The following is a 22078-nucleotide window of genomic DNA, read 5'->3' as shown; positions in this document are numbered from 1 at the left end:
CTGAAGGCTGCACCCACACTCTTTCATTCAAAAAACTGAGCAAGGCTCGCTATTTTGAAAGGTGGCAGGTGGAAGTGGGCTGTGTTTTTACCCAATAAATATTTCATGTTAAAAAAAAATATACAAAAGGGAGCCAGTTCCAGAGCCAAATCAAGCTGTTTCTCCAGCTCTGCTTTGCCTGACTTAGAGCTGAGCTATAAATTTGCATCTTCCCGAGTGTTCTTTGCTACCAGCGTGATGACCACCCCAGGTAAGCGGTGCACTTCCCAGTGCCTTCTCTTCATATAAATATTTGGGACAACTGCGGGAGAGGATGAAGAGGGCACGAGCACATGTATGCACCAATAGGTGTGTGAATCTCGGCTAACTAGAAAGAAGAGACTAGGTGTTGCTTGTGGTTTGATCATTACTTTATGTCTTCTGAGACTTGTTTTGTCAGGCAAGTCCTGTGAGGGCTTCAGGGTGTGATAGAAGGTTCCAAGCATAATGATGTTGGGATACAGGCAGTTTTTACACACGTCCCAGTGACAGACCTGCAGAGGCACTAGAACTGTAGGACTTAAACACTCACCTGCTACTTCAGTTCCTCTGAGGAGTTAAGACCAAGTACTTGCACAACTGGAGGGTGAGTAAGAAGGGGGAAGAGCTTCCTGTGTCAGTGGCCAAAAGGCCACATTTCCACTTAAGTCCTCAGGGGTGGTTTTTCCAGGCAATGCTTTACCAGCATCATGGAACAAGACAAAAAACCCAAGTTGGTCTGCTGGTCTACAGTCTGGGTTCCAAACTTGTCTATCCTAGTGCATCAAATGGTTTACGGACATGTGCTAAATGTGCATACCCACCACCTGCTCCTACAGTAAAAGCCCTGCCGATGTCCCTGTTCCCAAGGAGGGTGGTGTATGCTGGTCACCACCGGTCAGTGCGTGTTGAAGCAACGTTTGGCCATCCTGATGGGGCTGCAGGGGATCTCCAGAGCCAGGTGCTAAACTCTGCCACCGAGGGAAGAGACAAAGAAATCCAGCATTGCATAAGAATGTGCTCCAGGCCCCATAACTACCCCAGTCCCATTTGGGACTCAATACCCCCTCCACAGGCTGGTCCCAGAAGTCCCCTCTTCCTCTCATATGTCCAGGGAGTGTCTCATGGCTCTTGGGCACTGGAAGATGGTTCAATTTAACGATTTGTTATGTCAGGCAGGTTAGTCCAGGCAGGACATTTTTCCAACATTTGCCCATCTTTTCTTTGTGGGTGGTGAACATTTGTCCTTGTTCCCCTGGACAGTTGCTGTGTTTCAGGGTGAAGGACATCAGCTCTTCTGCTTCTGCCTCAAATGACTAAAATCCAGGCTAGCAGGAGTCATTTTTGGTTTGAATTGGCTGCCAGAAGGGAGCGACTGCGAAGCCTCTTGGAAAACTACCAATCTAACATGTTTTCCATCAAACCAACCTGCTTTTTAATGTCAGCCTGAGGTTTGCCCCATGCCATGTGTTTCTAAGTGCCCTGCAGGCTGCTGCAATTCACCACTTCGGGAGAAGTTAAAATACAAACTGAAGTATTTTGGTGAAAGGTAAGTATTGGGCAAGGCCCACAATCATGTAACAACAGGGGCTGTGCCTGAGCAGACCATCAATTAGAGATCCAGAGACAAATTGTAGGACATAGAGTGCAGATAATGGTGGCCACTACTGCTCGGGTGACAGCAGAAATGCCCTTGTACCTGGGAAACAGTCAGTCTGGTCCCACCCTGATCTTGGGGAGCAAATCAGGAAACCATCTTCTTAATTAATAAACTGTAAAAACACCCATGAGAAAAGAAAATGCCTTTATTCTGAGAGGTGGGGGCTCTTACATCTCAGCTTGTATTTTTTTTTTCCTAAGGCAGACATAAAAAGACTCCATAATTTATTATTGGGACATCTGAATAGTTATTTATTGAGAAGCCACAGTTCTCACACTTTTACAACTGTCGGCTTGTATAAGGCAAAAAAAGCAAAATGGATCACTATTTTACACAGAAAGTAAAAGCTCTGGAGGAGGGACTGATGGACATGCAGTTACTGGTCAAAATGCAATGTACATGACATATATAAAAACCATTGTGAAACAGAAGAATTGTAAATTATGGTTACAATCTACCGAAATAAATATTCAATATATTATTATAAACACATTTGTATAGTCTAAGATTGTAATTAAAGTTGTCTTTGTACATACACGGTTATTTGAAATTTAAACAAAAAATGTAACATTTAGAGGAGCAAATGTCAACATAAAACAACTGCTTTGGACTTGTAATGTGGCATGATATATCCATAATGATAGGATTAATCTGGTGTGGCAATTAGAATGACTAATCCTTTGGGATGTAGCCTCTATGGAGTTAACTGCATATTGAAGGGAAGAGCCTGGTACATTAACTAGGATGCAGAATGATTCAAACGGCTGTCTGGGTTTGTTTGTTTTCTGGTTTTTAAATGAACAGAGAGAACAAAAAAAAATCATTTGTAATTGCCTCGTTCTTCTTTTAAAAACAAAGCTGTTTTTTTATTAATTTTTAAGCAGTTGGCATCCACAGAAGAGAAACAAAGAAATGAAAGGACTCGATTCACTCATCTTCACAACAATTTACCATCAATGTATATACAGTACATTAATGAAGCATCATTTAAACTTTAATTATAACAGGGACACACCTAGCATGTTTTCTATGTAGTTTTTTATTTCCATTAACAGTATTAAACAATGGTGCTCCATATTGCTTATGAACATATAGATATGAAATTAGGAAACCGATGAATCAAAGAGAGGTGCTAATCTTATTTACCACACAGCTAACATGGCATTTGTATTGGTAAACTTCTCATGGGCATTTAGAGCTGACAGAAAAATTCCTAATGTGGCTAACTGAGTTACAGACGAGGTACATGCACGGATACCAGGCGATGCCCAGCCGCTCCTCCGGGTCAGCATCCCTAGTCGTCCTCTTCATCTTCCTCATCGCTGTCCTTCATGGTGATCCCCTGGAGGCCTCCGCCTTCGCTGACCGACGCCGTGGCCTCCTCTACCGTCAGCCGGTTCCGGATGGTCTCGTAGGTTTTGCTGTTTAAGGTGGAGTCCAGCACACCTTGCAATCGGAAATCCCGGTACGTTTTCTAAAGCGGGGAGAGGCACGGAGGAAGGAAGAGACAGCACAGAGGTCAGGGCTGACACCGGCTCCTCCGCAAGAGCCAGCCTGTCTCCATGCCCGGGTTTGAGGCCAGTAATGGAAGAGCTGTGACAGCAGGGAAACCCCAGCCCCAGGGATGTTTTGCAGAGGCTGTGCCATGGCAGAGGTCCCTTTCGGGTGCCTGGAGCAACAAATTATGGCTTTGGGGCTCCTGCCCGGCCTTTGCAGGGTGGCCGGGCCGGGTGGCTGCATGGAAGCTTCAAAGCAGGGCTGGAGGAACAGGGGCTGCTCAGGGGAGCTTTGCAGATGGGAGGTTGAGGTCTAAAAAGACACAGAAGCATCAAATCGGGGCTCTGCTCCAACTAACTGCCCTTGCTTCTGCCTGCATTCATCTGCCCAGTTATTTTTCTTCACGCAGCAGAATGTTTATCACCGGTAACCGCAGACATGATTACACGTTCCCGGAATGCTCTGTATTAAATAATCCTACCTACAGTATTGGGATTAAATAAACTAAGTCCAGGGAAAATTGTTGACGTATAAACATAAGCACAGGGCACGTGTTTCTTAAATCTCTCTTTCTTCACCTAATTCTGAAACTGGAGTTGTATTTCCATGGTTAGCTGTATTTCCCTTGTTATTACAATTAATATTTCTCATGTGAATTTATGCTTAAAAATTTATTAACTCTGTGATAAAACTCTGGCCTCATAGTTCATTTAATTGTGCTCTGTGCAGAAACTATTTACTGATCTGCTATTTCAGAAAGTCTTTGGATTTGTTGTAGCTGCATCTGAATGTATTATTGGTATAAATAAAGCACAAGGAAGAAAGCTTTCCTCAGCTAGTTGACAAGTAGAAATAATTTGTCTGTGCCTGTTTTTTTTTTCAGTTATGAAAAGCACATTTAATACATTTCAGTTTTAATTTATTCATGCCTTCAATGTGTTCACTGCACATAAGACCATAAACATTATAAAATACTAGACCAAAAAGCATTAGATAGAACCTAAAATGATCAAAAATATATTTACCCCCTTCTGTGATCTTATTATTTCATGTAAATCACTGTGATTTCACACTGAAATAATTATCATTAGTCCCAGGCATGCACACATACACACACACACACACACACACACACACACGTGCACTCAAGGAAAAAAAGGTTACTTTCCGGGTATGTTATCTCACCTTTGTGATCTCCTAGAGTTGATTATATACACCCATTGTAAAAGAAACAACTTCACTTAACTATGAGAACAATCCTCATTTGCATTCTGACGATAATCACAAGCCATAGCTGGGCTTAAATGTTTCTAGTAAAAGAGTGTTAAAAACTTTTGGTTTGATTTAACCCATTTTAGCACTGCAGTTCATTGGTGTGATCAATATTTGTCCAGAAAATGGCTAATTTTGTTGCACCTACTGTACAGGTGTGGTCAAAAAGGAATAGACTTTCCCCTTTTTCATGCAAGCTGTTACTTTGCTCTTATTTGCACACCTGTGTTTTGCATCTATATGCATTTCAAGTTCCTCTTCACTACATGCCATGCACACAAATATCTTAATTTTTAAGAATTTTAATGAATGGCTTAATTTATTTGCTGGTGACAGTTTGCCTATTGCACAGAACATGCCGCACACATGCAGGCAAAAAAACACATTCCTTCCAACAGCGAGACAGGATTGAGAACACATCAGCTGATTACCTTTACTATCCTAATGAGAGTTTTCAGTTGGTAGATGTGAAGCTGCAGGTCCATGCGGTCGGTCAGCCAGGTGCAGACGACATTCATCGAGCTGGTGTACCATTGCTGCAAGAGAGACAGGACTTCTCCAGCAACCACGGGAGGGCTGCACCCCAAACGCCACGGGCTGCACTCCGCACATGGTCACACCAACCCGCCCCGCCAGCCAGCCCGTGCATGGGATGGGACAGACTCAGAGCGGGAGACAGGCACCCTCTCCTACACAGAATTTCCATGCATGAGCTGTTGAATTTTTAACAATGACAACAACAAACTTATTTGGAGGGTTAACGGCCACCAAAGCCACTGCGAGGTTTTTGTAATCTGATTTTTTGCCACTGAGAGGACTTGTCAGCAGTGGTGTGTGTTTGGCCCAATCAAATATATATATATATATTTAAAACCTGTTCACCCTCCCACAGCGAGAACACAGTCCTGCCTTTAAGTGTGTCAGCCCCACACTCAAGCTACTTACCGTCTTGAAATTCAAACATAACCAGCCACGGGGTGAATCTGGTTCCCTGACGGCGAGCGGAGGGGAGGCTGGTGCGGGGCAGGGTTGGGCTGCGGGTGAGGATGAGGATGCTGCTGTAAGCACCTACAGGCGCCTGTGCGGGAAATGCTTTGGTTTCACCCTCACCGTTAAGAAAGATGGAAAAGCAGCAAAGAAATGAGCTTGTTTGAAGCTGCTGAACTCACAGGGCCCCTCCAGGGGCTGAAATTTTGCTGCTTGTCTGTGAAAAAGGCCCGCAGCTGTGTGGGAGCAGCCTGCCAGCCCTGCAGCACAGGAAGGCTCCGGTGGGCTGTGGATCAGCTCCCCGCTCACGCAGGGCTGCCATGGCACGTCTGACGCCGCACAGACGAGCAGCGAGCCCCCGAGAGAAGGAAAAGCAAGGGCTGTGGCGGAGGGGGGGGATCACAAAACCTCACCACGGCGCTCAGCACAAGGCTTGATTACAAAGTGGTCTGCAGACAGAAACCCATCACGCCTCTGTATGCACAGTCACACCCTTCTCTCGCAATCTCACACACAGAGAGATCAAAACCTACCCTGTGGACCAGCTGCAATTAATACAGAATCAGTTAAAGGAAAAAAAAAACAACAAAACAAAACACTGGACCAGTTTATTAAAATCTGTGCTCAAGGGCCATCCAGGTTAGTCTGAAATTCAGCTCCCTCCTAACTACCCTAAAACCCTACCTCAGGTATTATCACCATCTTTCGCTGCACCTTCTTTTCCCTCAGGTGGGGGTCTCTGAATCACAAACATGTCCCCTTCCCTCTAGCTGCTGCAGCTGCCAGTGCTGCCGGTGAATGGAGATGATAGAACGCTCTGTAACTGCAGAACTGAGGCCGGTGACTTGTTACCTTCAGCCTTTGACACCGGTTGAGCAGCCAGTGCCAACCCGCCAGCAGCGCATGGGTGGCACTGCTGGACGTGTGGCTCCAACACCAGATGTTGTCACTGGGGAGGGCACAGCTGGCAGCACTGGGGCCCTCAGGCACCGCTGTCCTGGAGCACCCACAAGCCAAGCACACGAGCTGGCACAAGACTGACCCAAGCAAACAAAGGTGTTCAAGCTATATCAGCCCAGCATCATGAAAATGTGGGCTCAACACACGTTATTGAAGCACAACCTAATGTACCCAGGAGTTGCTGCACCCCCACCAGAAGCAGTCAGCAGAGGCTGGTCCTGCTGCATGTGAAAGTGTTTTATCCCCACTTCAAGAAAGAAGTTCCTGTACTTCTATTTCTACACCACTTCTTGTTACTATGGAGGAAATAAAGGGATGGAAGAGTCACCAAATAAATGGCACATAGTGATCTCTTGCTCAATGCTTACACCTTGTGCGGCTTGTGGCAGAGATTCCTGCTGACCCTTCATCTCCAGGATGGAGACTTGGCAAGAGCTAAGAGTTCAGATGAAGCTAATTGAGACAGGCAAGCAGGAACTCTCTCTGTAGCAGCAATCAAGCTCAGATACTGTCAGCTGTCACTTGAGGTCCTGACATCAGATTGGAATTGAATTGTGAGAGAAGCACCCTGGTTAGCTGGTGTAGGCCTGACCAGCATAGTAGACCAGAGCATCCCTGGCTACCCCCAGAGAGCCCTGGTGCCTGTGGGTGCTGGGACAGCCAGCTGGGTGGCACAAAGCAACTGCTGTCACTGAGGGATTAATGTTTAAAACGTTACTTTTCTGCAATCAGCATGCTTAAATGAGTCATGTTCTTGGGTGACATTAGCTGTGACCCAGGGCTCTGCTGGCACATGGATGCCCAGGTCACTCAAACACCTCATTCCAACACCTCTTCAAATCAAAACCCACAGAGGAATGAAGCAACTGTACGTTACATATGCACATCCTCTCCCTTCCACTGCTGCCTCTCATCTTCCACAAAATGATCTGCTGGGTGTTTATGTCACTGCTAAAGGGGAGGATAAGTCACCGGTTGGGGCAGGTCCTGCCATTTCTGTTTGTCCCACGACACACACACCTACACAGCTTTATGGATCTGAAACAGAAATTAGGACCTCTGCTCGGAAGTTATCAGCAAGGTGATTTTGCTGCTGCGAGACCTTCAGATTAGCTCAATGAAACATTTTGCTGTGTCTCTGGTAGGCACTCCAACACGCTGGATTCTGGGGAGATGCAAACTCCTCTGAGCCGAAACCAAATCGTCCCCCTCTCCTCTTGAGCACCGTCTGACAAGGGCTCAGCCAGGCGTACTGCTCAGCTCTCTTTTTCAAAGCTTAGCTACTCCAAAGACTTTTTGCTTTATGAGAAAAAGACAAAGTCTAATTCATTGATATTGATACACAGAACCGTCACGTCACTTCATAGAGCACACACCAACTGCCGAATTTAAGCCCTGCATATTCATAAAAAGAAGTTAGCCCATAAATTAAATGTTCCCTTTAGCTATCACTAGTGTTGATGTGCTATAAAATGCACAAGCCCTCTGATTCATGACTAACCTACCAAAGAAGATAACATTTGCATATCATTATATTATTAAAAAAAACAACAACAAAGCCAAATGGTCTGAAACACAAATGTGATGATTTCAGACAAAAGAGCACAGCGTGGTCCTGTCGGGACGCTGGTCACCTCGCCCACCCTCTGTGGGTTTACCATTTCCCAAAGGGCATTGGGGCACATGCTGGGGACACGGGGTTCCTTGGAGGCTCCAGCCCTCTGTCTTGTCCCCACACACAAGGTGCAGAGGGCACCGCCCAGATGCTGAATTTTGGGGCTTTACCATGGGTCTGCAACACATTTCGGGCACATTTCTGGAGCTCTGGGGACAGCTAAGCTTTGGTGTGGACACACTGAAGTAACTAGTTTGTAAAGAATGATTAGACCTGATCGCTGTTCCCAGGTCCATGGACCTCAACTCCCCATATCTTGCTGCTACACACACACACATATTACTGATGCCAACTGGCATTCCTGTCCATCACTCAGAAGACAATTTGCACTTAGTCTGGGGGCACAGGATGAGGAATGGCTGTGGAGGGTCCATTCCAGTGATGCACAGCGGATGCCACGCACCCACTTGGACATCAGCAGGGAAGGGATGAGGCTCCCACGGGGATGTGCTGTGCTGCGCAGTGTGACCTGCCAGACAGCAGAGGAAACGCAAACAGATGCTCTTCAGATGCTACCAGAGCCCAGTAACTGCAAGTAGACACCATATTTGCACAGCTAGGAATTTAATCCCTCTTTCACGTTAGTTTTCCTGCTTCCCTTGTCTTTCACAATGACCCTTACTGCTGAGTGCTAGGCTGGGTAGATGAGGTGGGCCATGGGCTGGCTGGGTTGTTCCCAGATGGGCATTAGAGGAGCTGAAGGATGCCAAGGGTGGACTTGCATGGCTGCCCATCCAACACCCCAACCAGCTCAAGCAACAAGGTTCCTTGTTCCCCCTGCCTTTTTTTTTTTTTTTTTGAATGCAAAAACATGATCAATAAGTCTCTGAAATAGCAAGTTTGTCTCTGAATACATAAATTGCAAAAATTGTTATGAATAAATCTGCAAGTAACACACTGAGTGTGGCACATTTTATCAAAAAAAGCGCCCTGTGCTGGGTTCCAGTGCTTTCCGGGAGGTGGTGTCATTTCACATACCCAGGAACATCTGCAAACCCCCGTCTTCTTTGGTGTGAGCTGAATGGAAGCATGACCTCCTGTTCCTTGCCATGAACCTTGAGTTCACACTCATATTTTCCATGTTACAGGAAGGCACAGTTCACCCCAGGGGTGCTGCAAACAGAATCTCGTAAGCCAGATGCAACACTGCTTCTTAAGGCACCTGAAGGAGCTGTATTCTTAATTCAAAAGCTTACATACTAGTAGCTTAAGGTCACTTCAGCTTTTGTAAAGAGTGGGACAAAACCAGGAATGCTTATAGGGCTGGGTTGTCAGCAGGGTAGCAGAGGGATTACAAGGAACCTGTGACTCTGCCTCTTTCTGCCTTTACTGGTAGTTTTTTTGTGTGTGAACAAGTGCCATACAACAGATTGAGGCTGGTATAAAGGCCTGGGACTGTGCAAGAGCACCCCGCTGAGCCTCAGCTGTGCTTGCAATTAGCAATAGGCATGAAATGATTATTGTTGTGGTGGCTGATGGCAATCTGAAGTGACAAGTTTTATGGGGGAAGTTGAAGCAGGGATGTTCAGCAAGTTTCTGCAAACCATTAATCGAAGGCTGCAGCACAGTTTAGTCAAAGCTATTTTATGTCATTCCAAAGGTCTCACAAGGATGCTGAAAGAATATTTTTCTGCTCTCAGCGCCTCGGAATGGAGTTTTTCTAGGTCAGGGATTCTTTACTGCCCTATTTAGTGTCAAAAATACCCATTTGCCTCAAATTAGCAGAAAGCTTGTAGTTAAGGGCTAGAGATTAGGCATACAAAATTACTCAGCAGGTGACTGCTGGGTGGATTTGGGGGTTGAGAAGTCTTTAAAACTGACTACAAGACATTATATACTTCTGACAAAAGAACATAGTAATCCTACCTGCTTGCTTTAACCACTGTTGTTTGTCTATTATTATATGCTTTAATGCTTATAAGAGCAAAACTACTGGTGATACTACTCAATTACCATAGTAACTCTCCCCTATGACCTCTCATTTCAGTACTCGCTTTCCAACCAGAACCAATCCAAGCAGGGCAAATCTATTTAAAACTGTGACACACATGGCACAAGGAGGCTCCGAACACTGGCTGGCTCCCTCTCTTTGTCTGGGACACAGACTTGTTTTGAAATGCTGAAAGGCAGCTTTGAAATGAAGCCTTGAATTCAAGGTGTTTCAAAGGTGAGGGCCAGGGCTGCCTCCACGGCATCCTTGCTCTGGTCAGCACCGACTGAGGGGACCACAGAGGTGGGAAGGGACAGAGGAACGTGCTGCCTGTGAGCCTTATTTCCTAAAGGAAAACTGAGCCTGCTCTAAGACAACAGCCCTCTCTCACAGGAACTCCATCAGCCAGGAAAACAAAACAAAACAAAACAAAAAACAAAACAGAACAAAACAAAACAAAACAAATCAAATAAAAAATTTACCGACTCTTTGTATGTGGTGTTTGCATCCCTGTCCAACGGGCCAGGATCTCAGCTGGTGGAAAGCACAGAGGGGCTGTGCTGATTTACAGCTGCTGACAGTACGTGACAGTCGACAGAGCCCTGTCCATCCCTGTCCCAGGCGGCTCTTGAGATCAAATTCGGTATTCGGTGTTGTCACACGCATTCATGGCAGCCACCTCCCCTTGGCAGGTGCCATCTCCGCAGGGGAGGTGGGGACGCGGCCTCAGCCGCTCAGGACCGTGCTTGCCGGGGACCCGCTCCGTGCACACAGCTGCCAGCGTCACCTGGGGACTTCCTCAGTGTCTGGGAGCAGGAGCTCTTCTGGTGCCGTCTGTTCATGGTGCGTCCTACACGTGCACACAGCCAGGCTCGTGCACACGATGCTGTCTGCAGGTCTGCAACTCAAAGCCCAGGCTGCTCAATGGCAGGACCACTCTTGTCCCTCTGGTCTTCTGTGGTCACTGATGTGTTCCTCTCTACCTTCACTCACTGTTTCTTTTGCTGTTGAATCCAGGCGGTCATTGCAATTACAAAAACCTTGGTAAATACAGTAAGCACAAAGCGCAGAGCCTCATGGCCAATGCGGTTTCCTACTCTTTTCTTAAAAAGATGTTCCCAGCAAGCCTGAACTTACATGGCAGTGTACGCAATCCCAGTTTGAGAGCCTCCTTCAAAGAGCAGCTCAGCCGGGATGCTGGATGTGGGTGAGAGTGGTGGTGGGACAGAGTTGCCTCCTGCTCTGCTCCCAGCCTGTGCTGGAGAGGTCTTGGCCAGGCTGCCAGTGCTGAGCCCTGGCTATTTCTCCGGCTGTATTTTGGAAACCCAGGCTTTGCTCTCTGCAGAAGGTGACATGTCATCCCCCAGGCTGACCCACAGCCAGGAAAGTGGGGAAAGACTGGGGACAGGCCCTTGGTGACACAAGTTTGCCTGAAACTCTTGAGCGGTGGCCCCAGAAGAAGATGTTGCACGGCCAAGGTGGGCAAAGAGCCGTGGTTCCTCCAGCGCACATGTAGCTCCAGTCCGCACTGTCAATGAGGAGACAGGGACAACCTTTCTGCCACACGGTGAAGAAGGAAGAGGCGCATCTTTTCCCTGCCAGCACACATTTTCTGGATGGCAAGCGGAGACTTGCCACACAGCAATCCCCATCCTACATATTCATCAACTTTTCTTCCCACTACTCAACAAAACCCATCCTCTATGCTGGCTACCGCTCCACAGCGCCCTGCTGATGAGCTCCCCATCTCCTGCCACTCGTGGGGGACCAGCAGAGCCATCCAAAGGCATCTCAGCATTTTGAGCTACAAAACCTCCAGTCCAGAGGCCAAACCTGCAGCTGGGTCAGGGGCTCAGCCCAGGCAAAGAGCACCTGGCTTGGTTGTGTCCTGGCTGTGGCCACGGGTGGCATCAATAATAACCCAGTGACTCTTTTGATTTACACCTGCCAAGGATTTGGCCCATTGCTCCAAGCCTGGCAGGGGCCAAGGCTCAGGGGACCGAGTGTGGCGTCTCCGTGAGCGCCTGGGCTTTCCAGAAGTAGAGAAACTGGTGTGACATGGCCCACATTACAGAAATGAAGTTTAGTGGCTGTGGATCTAAGAGCACACAGTTAACCAGAAAATAAGCAATGAGTTAATATCACAGGCATTGATCAGCTAGTCTTACAATTAATGCTTCCAATAAAAAAAAGCTCCCCCTTTTTATTCAACAGAATAAGAAATTAAACACTTGTGGGCTCATTCTAAAGAATGAATGAAATTGAATAAGCTACCTAGCACTTGAGATTCCCAGCGAGTGCTTGAATAGAGCAAACCTCCTGAGTTGAATGGATTGCCTTTTGGGACCAATTTGTCTCTTTTCACTCTTTATTCCTCCTTTTTTGCTGACAGATGTACAAAGGCGGAACTGCGCTGTGCAGCTTAGCTACATGCACCCACAGCAGCTGTCACTTTTGTCGAGCAAGTTAATCAAGCAAATGCCACCATATCCCACTTTCTATAAGGAACAACATGTTATAGACAGTAGTCTTGGGAGACGGGGAGGGAGGGAGAGAGACTTTATTTTAACTTTGAGTAGCTGGTATTTTTTTTTCCCCTCTGTGTGTAAAAAAAAAAAAAAAAGAAAAAAAAAAGAAAAAAAAGAAAGCAGCCAAAGCTGGTAGTACAAGCTGACACTTTTGTTTTCTCGTAGAACAAATATTTAATAAGATTTTAACTCTAATTTGTACTAGAGAGAGAGCTGTCTGGTTTTAATTAAATTTAAGGGACTTAAGGGACACGGTTAAAAAAGAAATGGAAGCTTTTTGTTTGTGTTAACGCTTGTTGATAATAATATATTGATTGTCAATTGCTAAGCCCAAAAGATTAGTGTAGTAAATACTATTATCTGAATGCCACAAGTGAAGTGCTAGCTTCCCGTCCCTGCTTTTCCCTTTGTGAGGCAGTTTGAATCACTGGTTGTTATTTATACATTTTCTTTGATAAAACCAACTTGTGTGGCTGATTTTTTTTTAAACCCTGCCTCATTAAGTGCATAATAGCATTTACGTGTGGGGCTTTCTGCTTTTTAGCCTTTCAAGCTTAAGCTTATATTCCTCTCTCACAACCATGTTTCAAAACTTGGGATGTTCACAAACAATTGGATACACACCAATATTGTATATATCAGATGTTCTCTTGCTATTGCCAAAGACTAGAAAATAACAGAACATTATCCGCAAAGAGTAAATAAATAGTTATCATCCCTCTACGCTGCCACAGATCAGATAATAACACTGTCCGATCATTAGGTAGCTTTTCTAGCACTCATAATTCTTTAAGTGCATATACTCTAATTAGCTATGCAATAGTTGACATCAAAAGTAGGATTTTAGGGCAGCTTTACAGAGCACACAACAGCAAAGCACCGCGAGGGCTCCAGGCAGCCCTTCATTTGCTATTACAAAGGTAATTCCCTCCCAGATTCACACACTTTTGAAAGTATCTTCTCTTTCAGAAAATAAACCTAAATTTTGGTAACAGATTGCAGTGTGCTAATTTAACTTCTCCATGGGGTATTCGGCTTGGTATGTCCAGAAACAGAGCACAGAAATCAGAAGTGTTTGCGATATGTGAACTCATTGCCAAACGCTGGACCCCTCACTTGCACCTTGCCTGTATGAGCACATCCTCCACCAGCCATGCTGGGCAAGCAGTCCTCACAAGAGGCAACACAACCTTCATCTTCTGAATGAAAGCATTCTGTTAAACTCTACATTAAATTCTAGAGATCCAGTAAAGTGCTAACAACTTAATAAAAATCCCCTGAAACCCCAGGGTCTCTTTTATTTCTTAAATTTTATTATGTTATTCTATCAAAGCCTCGTGAAGCTGTCTGGAGTCTCCCTGGTCACACTCACACTGGGCTATTACTGAAATAAATGGCTGTACTGTTTTTTCCTGGGAATTTTCGTATCACTATAATGCTATTACTGCAAGTACACACAGTATATTCAACATCCACCCAGTGCTGTGATTTCTGGATGCCTCTTACTCTAGTTTATATTCCTTAACTATGAAATTCCATTCACATTAACAACGAGGAAGTTACAAAGTCAAAGGGGCTCGATACTAAAGTAATTTGTATTATTATTTAATAAAATCATGGTCCCAGCCTTGCTTAATAGGGTTAAGCTGCTAGCCAGAGCGACTCATCATCTGTCTAGGATGTAAATGGCATCACCGAATTACATTATCTCTCCCTCCCCAAAGATAAACCACAAAGGAAAAAAACTTTGAATCACATAAGAGCTCTGCCTTCAAATAGGGAAGAGAATTCAGAATGAAAGCTGAAACACAGACCCGGGTGCATGGAAGTGCCGCACGCTTTTTGCAGTACATATGGCACCTGAGATCACCCACGGCTTGGGGATCTCAGCAACAGGGTGCGCTCAGGCTGGCGCTTCACCCTTAATTGGGAAGTTGGACCCGATGGGGCTCAGCAGGTCGGTGCCACGGGTGTTAATGGGAGGGAGGTGCGGGACTCCTTCTGGGTGTGTTTTCTGCTTGTGCCAGTGGGATCACACAAATTCCCCGCTCGCCAAAGGGCCACAGCCCATCCTGCACGCTCCTCGCTGCAAATTTCTGTCTGCTCTTAATTTATTCCTTTCTAGGATGGAAAAGGAGGATGGACATCTTTCATGACAGTGGCACCAAGGTCTCCAGCAAAGAAAAATGCCCAAAAAATCATCCCTAACACTCTCCACTTTCAATACTGCACAAAACCAGTTAACACCTACACGTGTTTTGCACAGCTGCAACTCCACGCGCTGCGGTGGGTGCAGGTTTGTTTACTCCACCTGTCAGTGGCTTTGCAGACAACCCGTGAGCTCTCGTCACGTAAGCAAAGGTTTCCCACTGCAGGTACACAGCCAGGGAGAGACAGAAAGGGACCTGCAGATGGTACTGCACCTTCGCCGGAGGAGAAACAACTCAGCTGCTGGGGATACAACGGCTTGTAATTACTCAGGCATCCCCAAGTTGTATGTCAGAGTGGCCTACCCAGCTAGCCAGGTGCCAAAAAATCTCCGTCTAGGCAAAAGCCACACACATCCCTGGCAGAGGTGAGGGCAGGGTAGCTCTGAGGATGAGCCCATGTTTCCCTGAGCTTTCTCCCCTGAGAAGGATCTCATTGAAAGAGCTATTGCCATGTTGGCTCATCTCCTACAGCTGGGGATGCCCTGGTCCCAGCAAACACCTACGCCAAGCCTGCATGCTGACCACCGCCAAATAAAGCACAGCCACGCGCTGCTCCGCTTGCTCTGAGGAGGGAAACCCCCTGGAGCCACGTGCTGCTCAGGGCTGGATGGAGACCTGCTTAGAAACAGCTGTTTCCCTATGGCAGGGTGCAGGGGGGTTGTGGCAGCCGATGCTCACAGTGATCCGGGAAGATAACCCACTGACATGGGTCCTGGCAGCACCTCTCACTTCTCTCTCATTCACAACATCCTCCAAGCAGGGACACCTCACGCTGAGACCCACAGGTCTGCAGGCTCAGAGCCTCAGTGGGTGCCTCCTTTCCTCTCTTGAGACAGGACAGCCCCAATCCTTGGGCATTGTGTTATACATCTGCCAAAAATGCAGGAAAAATATTCAGGAAATAGGTAAAGCCTGTCCTGGCTGTAGATACAGCTCAGCAAAGTGCACAGTACTGGCTGGGAACTGTCACATAAACCCCCAAAAACCTGCTTCTTTGCAAGATTTTGCCAACCTTGGTTTTCCTAAATGAAAAGCTTCTGCATAAAAAAAATATAAAAGTGCGTACACACACACACAAAACTACTTCTGTATGGATGCTTGTTCTCAGATACTTTTTTTAACCTATAAAATATTCTCTGCTTATTTCCATTTTTCAAAAAAGAAATGAAGTTGACATGTTAAAATCTAAGTTTCTATATAAAGCAGCTTAGTAAAACACAACATCCACACTGTGTGCTGCTTTTTTCTGTCCTGATTCCAGGGCCCTGCTAGTGCAAGGCAGTGACAGTACAACTGGATGCAAAGTTGCTCTATAAGATGCAATATGGAAATGCATGCTATGCAATACTTTAATTGTACTTATTATTAGGTTGAATCAAAAGCTGTAACAAAGCAGGACTTGATAGACTTTAACTCCTCCTTTTATAGCCTGCAAATTAAGAAAAAAACAGAGTAGCTAGAGGCTGCCTGAATATCTCAGTCCTGAGCATGGGGGGAAGCGTCTCCCCCGGTACCATTCCTGGGGTTACACACTGGAGAAAACGCACTCCCTGTCCGAGTCCTGCAAAGCATTTTTGAATGCTGATATCATACATCCAGGGCGAGGTTTAAAGGAGCACCGGGAAAGGAAAGAGCCGCAGATCAAGAGAAACGAAGTGACCTGGGACGGCTAATCTCGCACGCACTGCTGGCTGGCGCGGGCAACGGCAGCGATTGTGTGGGGCTGGATTGCGGGGGGAGAAAAGGAAAAGAAGGATTGAAGGCGCTGCTGGAAATCAGACAATTCCTCATTGTCCGCGGAGGGGCCATTGGCTCACCCCTGCGCGCACCGGGAGTTTCTTTGGGCAAAGGCCCTTTGCGCAGCCCGGAGGGGGGAGCAAAGCTGCCTGCAGTGGGGGCTCAGCCCTGGGGGGCTGGGGGTCAGCCCCACACATCTGTGTGCACCAGGATGTCCTGGCCCTTCCCACGCTCCTCGCACCCCCAGACTCAGCTGGCACCTGCGTGGGTTGGGGTTCACGGGGAACACCAGCACCCTTGGGCTCTCCTTCCTGATGACCCACAAGACTGGAGGTCCAATTAGCTGAGGCTTCTTAAATGAGGCTCAGCCGCAGCTTCAGCTTAGAGTGTAGTATGTGACTCGTACGTGGTGATAAATGTGCGCAGGGAGCAGAGAGGCTGCTCGGAGAAAGGCTCTCTCTGGACTGAGGATGCCTTGCTGCCTGCAATAGAGCACGATGGTTTCTCTTCCCCTAAACCTACCTTGGCTACTCACATCTACTGGGAAATAAATGATTTTTCACTCAGTGCCTGACCTAAAACAAACATCTCTGACGCTCAAAAGCACTGTGCAGATGATGTTAGCAAGCCTAGGCTGACCTTAACGTAACGGAGCAATCAGTCTGCCTTCTTAGAATGATTAATGGAAAATCTCCTCTGGAAAAGAAATCAAATTAACTGTCTTCAACCAAATGTCTACTGGAACACAAAAACCTGTTCTGATAAAGACATTTAGGAGGAAAAAAAACCCCTTACAAGCATGTAAAATCCAGTGACAGATCTAGGACTTATTTTATTAAGACTCTCCCTAAAATAAATTAAATGGAGCCTACTTAAACGAGCAGTTCAGAAAAGAAACCTTGCTAAGGGGAATCCAGGAGAGGCAAGAGGTCACATGCAAGTGCATGCTTGCTGCTGCATGAAGCTCATGTGTGGGACTAAAAAAGGAGGAGGGTTGGCTCCGATGAGCAATGTCCGTGTTAAGTTCCTCTCCCCGCTCCTGCTCTGAGCGGGCAGGTGGGAAGAAAAAGAGGCTGCAGAAGGATGGTGCACACTGTGCCCCCTCAGGACAGAGAGAATTTGTCCCTCCCTAGAAGATACGCAGATAACTGCCATCACAACAGGTCCAGGTCTGAGTCCTGCCGAGCCAGCCAAGGGCTGTGGCAGCCTCTGCAGCAAAAGCTGCTCCGGCTCCTCCAAAGATGCACAGGGAGGGGAAAAAAAAGCAAGCTGCACTTCCTCAAGATCAATCTGCCTAATTGTCTTCATTCCACAACTCACTTGGGAAGCGGGGAGAGGGGAAAAAAAAAAAGCAAAAAACAACGCAGAAGAAATAGCTCAGTGGAGGCCATATCAGGATGGGAGTGGGAGAGAGTTAGTGCCCTAATGAGCAGTCTCGCTGCGTGGGAGGGAAACAGGTTGTTGTCTGTCTAAGAGAAAGCGGTGAGTGCGGCTGCGAGCAGATATTAGATGGGAGCCCGGCGCGCAGCCTGATATCCGTTCTTCCCCTGATCCTGCAACCCGTCCTCCTGTGAGTAATTCTAACTCACAGTGAGTAGCTCCACTGACTCACAACCAGGCTTTTGGGCTCAAGGAAGGGAAGGAGAAGGGAGGGTGAGAAGGGCTCTCTTTTGGTATTTGATTGCGCCATGCAAGGCTTACACTCGATCAAGAAATGCCATGATCCTGCAAGCACGCCTTGGAGGGGCTGCCAAAATTCAAGTGGGTAATCCCGCTGAAGGCAGAAGCTTTGATTTTAAGAATAAGCTAATGCCTACGTGTCTGCAGAGGACTTGCTGAATTAACTGACAGTTGTCAGTCTGTGTTCTGCAATTCTTCTGTACACTCAGGTGTGATATCAAGCTCCAAACTAGTAGGAAATGAAACATATGCTGAGTTGCCTGTGGATCCTCCAGTAAACCAGCGAGAAGTGCTCAGTCAGGTTTCTGGAAATTTGTACAAGGATTTTGCTGAAGCCTGAGACTCACTCAGTGCCCTGCAACCTTATTACTCAATAGCTTGGATATTCAGAAGTTGGTCACCAGCAACAGCAGCCACCTTAGGAAAGAGAAGGACAGTCCTGAGCTGTGACCTCCGGCCTGGTGCTCCTGCTGGGTTATGGGCTGGGGAAAGGACATTAAAATCCACCAGCCTTGCGGTTTCAATGAGGCTTCCTAAAAACCCACCTGAACTGAGCTTGAGGGATGGGACCTGGTGCTACAGCCCCAGCTTGTGGCTCCCCGAGGGCGGTGGGAAGGAGGTGCTGGCTCCTCTAACATTCCAGCCATGGTTTCTCTTTTGCAGCTGGGAAAGGACCTGGAGTGACTGTCCATCTGCACTGAGGATGACACAGGGCAGAGCAAACCCTTGGTCTGCCCCACTGCCCTCCCCGCTACGCCTGCCTGGACCCCGCCGATCCCACCCTGCCATCAAGATTAAAAAAAAAAACCAACAAAACGCCTCCGTCTTGCAGAGAGGAATAGGCTCGCTTTCTTGTTTCAGGAGAAAATACTCCGTCTGGTATCCCGGCTGTGACACAGACCTTCGAGGAAGCCGAACATACACAGTGACAGTGAAGTGGTAAAACTGCCTTCTGCAAAAAGCACTGTGACTGCCGCCACCTCCGCGGGCTGTATCACTGCGTGATTAAGTTCTTACCAGACTTTTTGGTAAAGGCAACCTTCCTGATCTGATAACTGCCAAGGACAAGCCAAATACGCAGGGTCAATCTATGCACATTTAATCCCCAGAAGGCAGATTAAGTGTATAATTGACCCATATAATCCATGTATCATCTCCAGTGAAATGTTTTCTATGTCCGGTTTAGGCAGACATGAGGCCCATAAGAAAGCGATCAGAGACACAGTATTACCATTGCAGTGGATTTCATCAAAGTTAGAGATGGCTTTTTAATCACTGATCTCAGAGACTGCTAGATTTAAGCAGATGAACTAGCACTAAGCACATCTGTTTTAATCCTTATCTTCTACTCAGGCTGGTGTCTTCAAGAAGTACAAGGAGGAAAAAAATAAATTAATTTTTTTTTAGGTCCTTGCAATCTTAGGAGCTTCTCTTGGTGTTTTGATCTCTCATATCAAAAGCATGTTTTTTTTTTTTTTCTTTTTTTTTTTTTTTTTCGGTAAGATATTGAATTAATCATCAGAGAGAAAAATGCCATCTGCGCTATTTAGGGACTGCATCAGGATGCTGGAATTCGCAGGATCTCGGGGAGCTCACTTGACGTTCAGTAGCCTTTTGTGTATGTGCTAATCGCCTGGGGCTGGGGAGGAAATATTCTCACTATGTTTTACATTAGTGTTTACCAATTTATGAGGAAAAAAAGTTGCCAATCACACTATCTACTAGTCAATCATAGGCTTTCTGGATCACATATATTTTGATGGGTTTAAACCTACACTGTGAGTATCTAAGGGTGTGTGTAAAGATGCACACACGTATAAATAACTTCCACCAAAGTGCACAACCCTTACAACTAAAACTCCCACTGCTTTCAGAAAAGATTACAGATGTATAAACTCTGATCCTATGAAATTCTGAGTGTCCCAAGCCAAAGGGGACCTGAAGTTTGCAGGATTGGTCTGAAAATTTGAGATCACTCTGAAGATATTTTCCCACGTTTAAGATTCACCTGTCTGCCCTTGCCTCATTGTTCCTATGAACAGTCACATACTGCATGTCAACTCTATGCCCTTTCCAAGGAAAATGATTAAATTTTCCTTTCTATCAGGCACTACATGGAGTTCGCGATCCTTCTGCATGTCTGCAAAGTATCACAGTGGTTCCAATCCCAAAGCACCCAGCCATGCACAGGAACACAGGGAGCAGATGCTATGATCCTATTCCAAAAGTCTTCTGTTATCGCTGCTCTCTACCAATGGGTCTTATTACAGTGTTTTAGCTTTAAATGTTATCAAATTAGTGAGCCAGGCCAAGTAAATAAGTCATGTTACTCTGAGGTAAACAGCACTGCCAAAAAGCTAGCTAGGTTTTGATTACCAGCAGAACTCCATGATCAATCTGTTTGTTCAATGATCCCAAGAACAGAGATCTTAAAAATTAAGATGACTCTATTTGGGAGGGGCGGCAAAACAACCCCCCTGACTAATTTGCAGAATTAAGAGGATTAACATGCAGACCACACAGAAACATTACAACAATCTTCTGCAAACACCAGTATCTCTCAAAGATCATAGCCCTGTTCTGCAGGTGTGGGCAGGGCACACAATGCAGGGGGAGAGAGATAGTTTCTTAGCTAAGAAAATCATAGCAAATGCCAAAAAAGATGCATTAACTCAGCTTCTGTTGGGAGATGGCCTAACACACTTTGCAGCCTCTTATACTGGGAGGAAACAAAGAGGGGAAATGAATGGAAACGCTGGGCAGGACTGCAGAGAAATGTGGGGATTAGGAATATTCTGGGGGCTGCAAACCCCACCGAACGTGCAATAGGCAACCTCGCACTGTGCACCGCTGCTCTTGCACTGCTCACGACGGCACAGAAAGGGGATTTAGCTCTATATTGTGAGTATCTCTAATGTGACCCCAATGACAGTGGAGGAACTTCCTGCAGGCAGATTTAAGCTGTTTACCTGGCATTGCTGCACGTATTAATATATAACAACCTAAAACTGGACTAAGCTTTTGGCTGGGGTAAGTCAGCATCACTGCACCAAGTTAACAAAGGAGCCAGCCTCGAAAGTGTTAATAATCTCATTGCCTGGAAAAACTCTGCACTAAGAGGATTGCTCCTCTGCCATTCCTGTGGAAGCGGGAACAAAATGAGGCCCAAGTCTAATTCAGTATCATAAATACCATTTTTGATTATGCCTCTTCTCTTATTAAAAAGAGAGCTAGCACCTAAAATGTCCTCAGAAATATGACCATTGGTGCAGAGACCAAAGGAGCTTAATGACCCCGTGGCCATGCCATGTTGCTGTGTTAGCTGCAGGGCTGTGGCTGAGATCAAGCTCAGGACAATGCTGTTAAGCATTTGCTCCTGTCCTTACTGAAACATAGGTGAACACAGCACTGATTTAAATGGGATCTGGGCCCAGGTGACCCCCACATGATCATAAACCTGCTGCTACTGACCCGCCAGCAGCACCTCAGCCGTGCCGAGAGCTGACCTCAGGAGCAGTTTGCTTCTTCAGCTACAACTTGGCAAAGATGACACACGACCACTCAAAACATAATTCCAATTTTTGGGTGGCTGGAGCTTGGCGCATCCCCCTCCCTCCTTGCAAACAAAGAGCCCCGCAGCCCACCCTGCTTGCGGGTGCGCACTCACGTACATGAGACACATGCAAAGATGCCAGTGGCATCCAGCGGCATCAGGTCCCAACGCCGCCCCACTGGTGCAGGGAATGGGAATGGGAACAGGAATGGGAAGAGCTCCCACACTGCCTGCAGCTGACGTGGGTTGAAACAGGCAGTGCAATGTAAAAACCCTACTCTTGATTATTTTATTTTGCATGGGCTAGGGACACTCAAAGAAAGCAGGGAGGGAAAGAAAGGTTTTGCACTTTTTGCTTTCCCCAAAGTAGC

At 46.5% G+C, this 22078-nt stretch overlaps 1 protein-coding gene across 2 annotated transcripts in view; it reads right to left on the bottom strand.

Annotated features, from left to right (window-relative positions):
* Window positions 1-642: 642 nt before the first annotated feature.
* Window positions 643-22078, bottom strand: part of CADPS (calcium dependent secretion activator) — a gene marked incomplete at its 5' end in the record, with an annotated part of 214825 nt that continues 193389 nt past the window's right edge. For both annotated transcript variants that reach the window (XM_082059905.1, XM_082059906.1), the window contains 2 exons: window positions 643-3152; window positions 4879-4983. In XM_082059905.1, the coding sequence (XP_081916031.1) occupies window positions 2973-3152; window positions 4879-4983 (285 nt within the window). In that variant the 3' untranslated portion in view covers window positions 643-2972. The remainder of the gene's footprint in view (window positions 3153-4878; window positions 4984-22078) is intronic.

This window comes from Streptopelia decaocto (genome assembly GCF_964273445.1).
Source record: "Streptopelia decaocto genome assembly, chromosome: 8".
In the NCBI taxonomy this organism is placed as follows: domain Eukaryota; kingdom Metazoa; phylum Chordata; class Aves; order Columbiformes; family Columbidae; genus Streptopelia; species Streptopelia decaocto.
The sequence above is the reverse complement of the archived record's forward strand: the minus strand, read 5'-3'. Positions and strand labels throughout refer to the sequence as shown.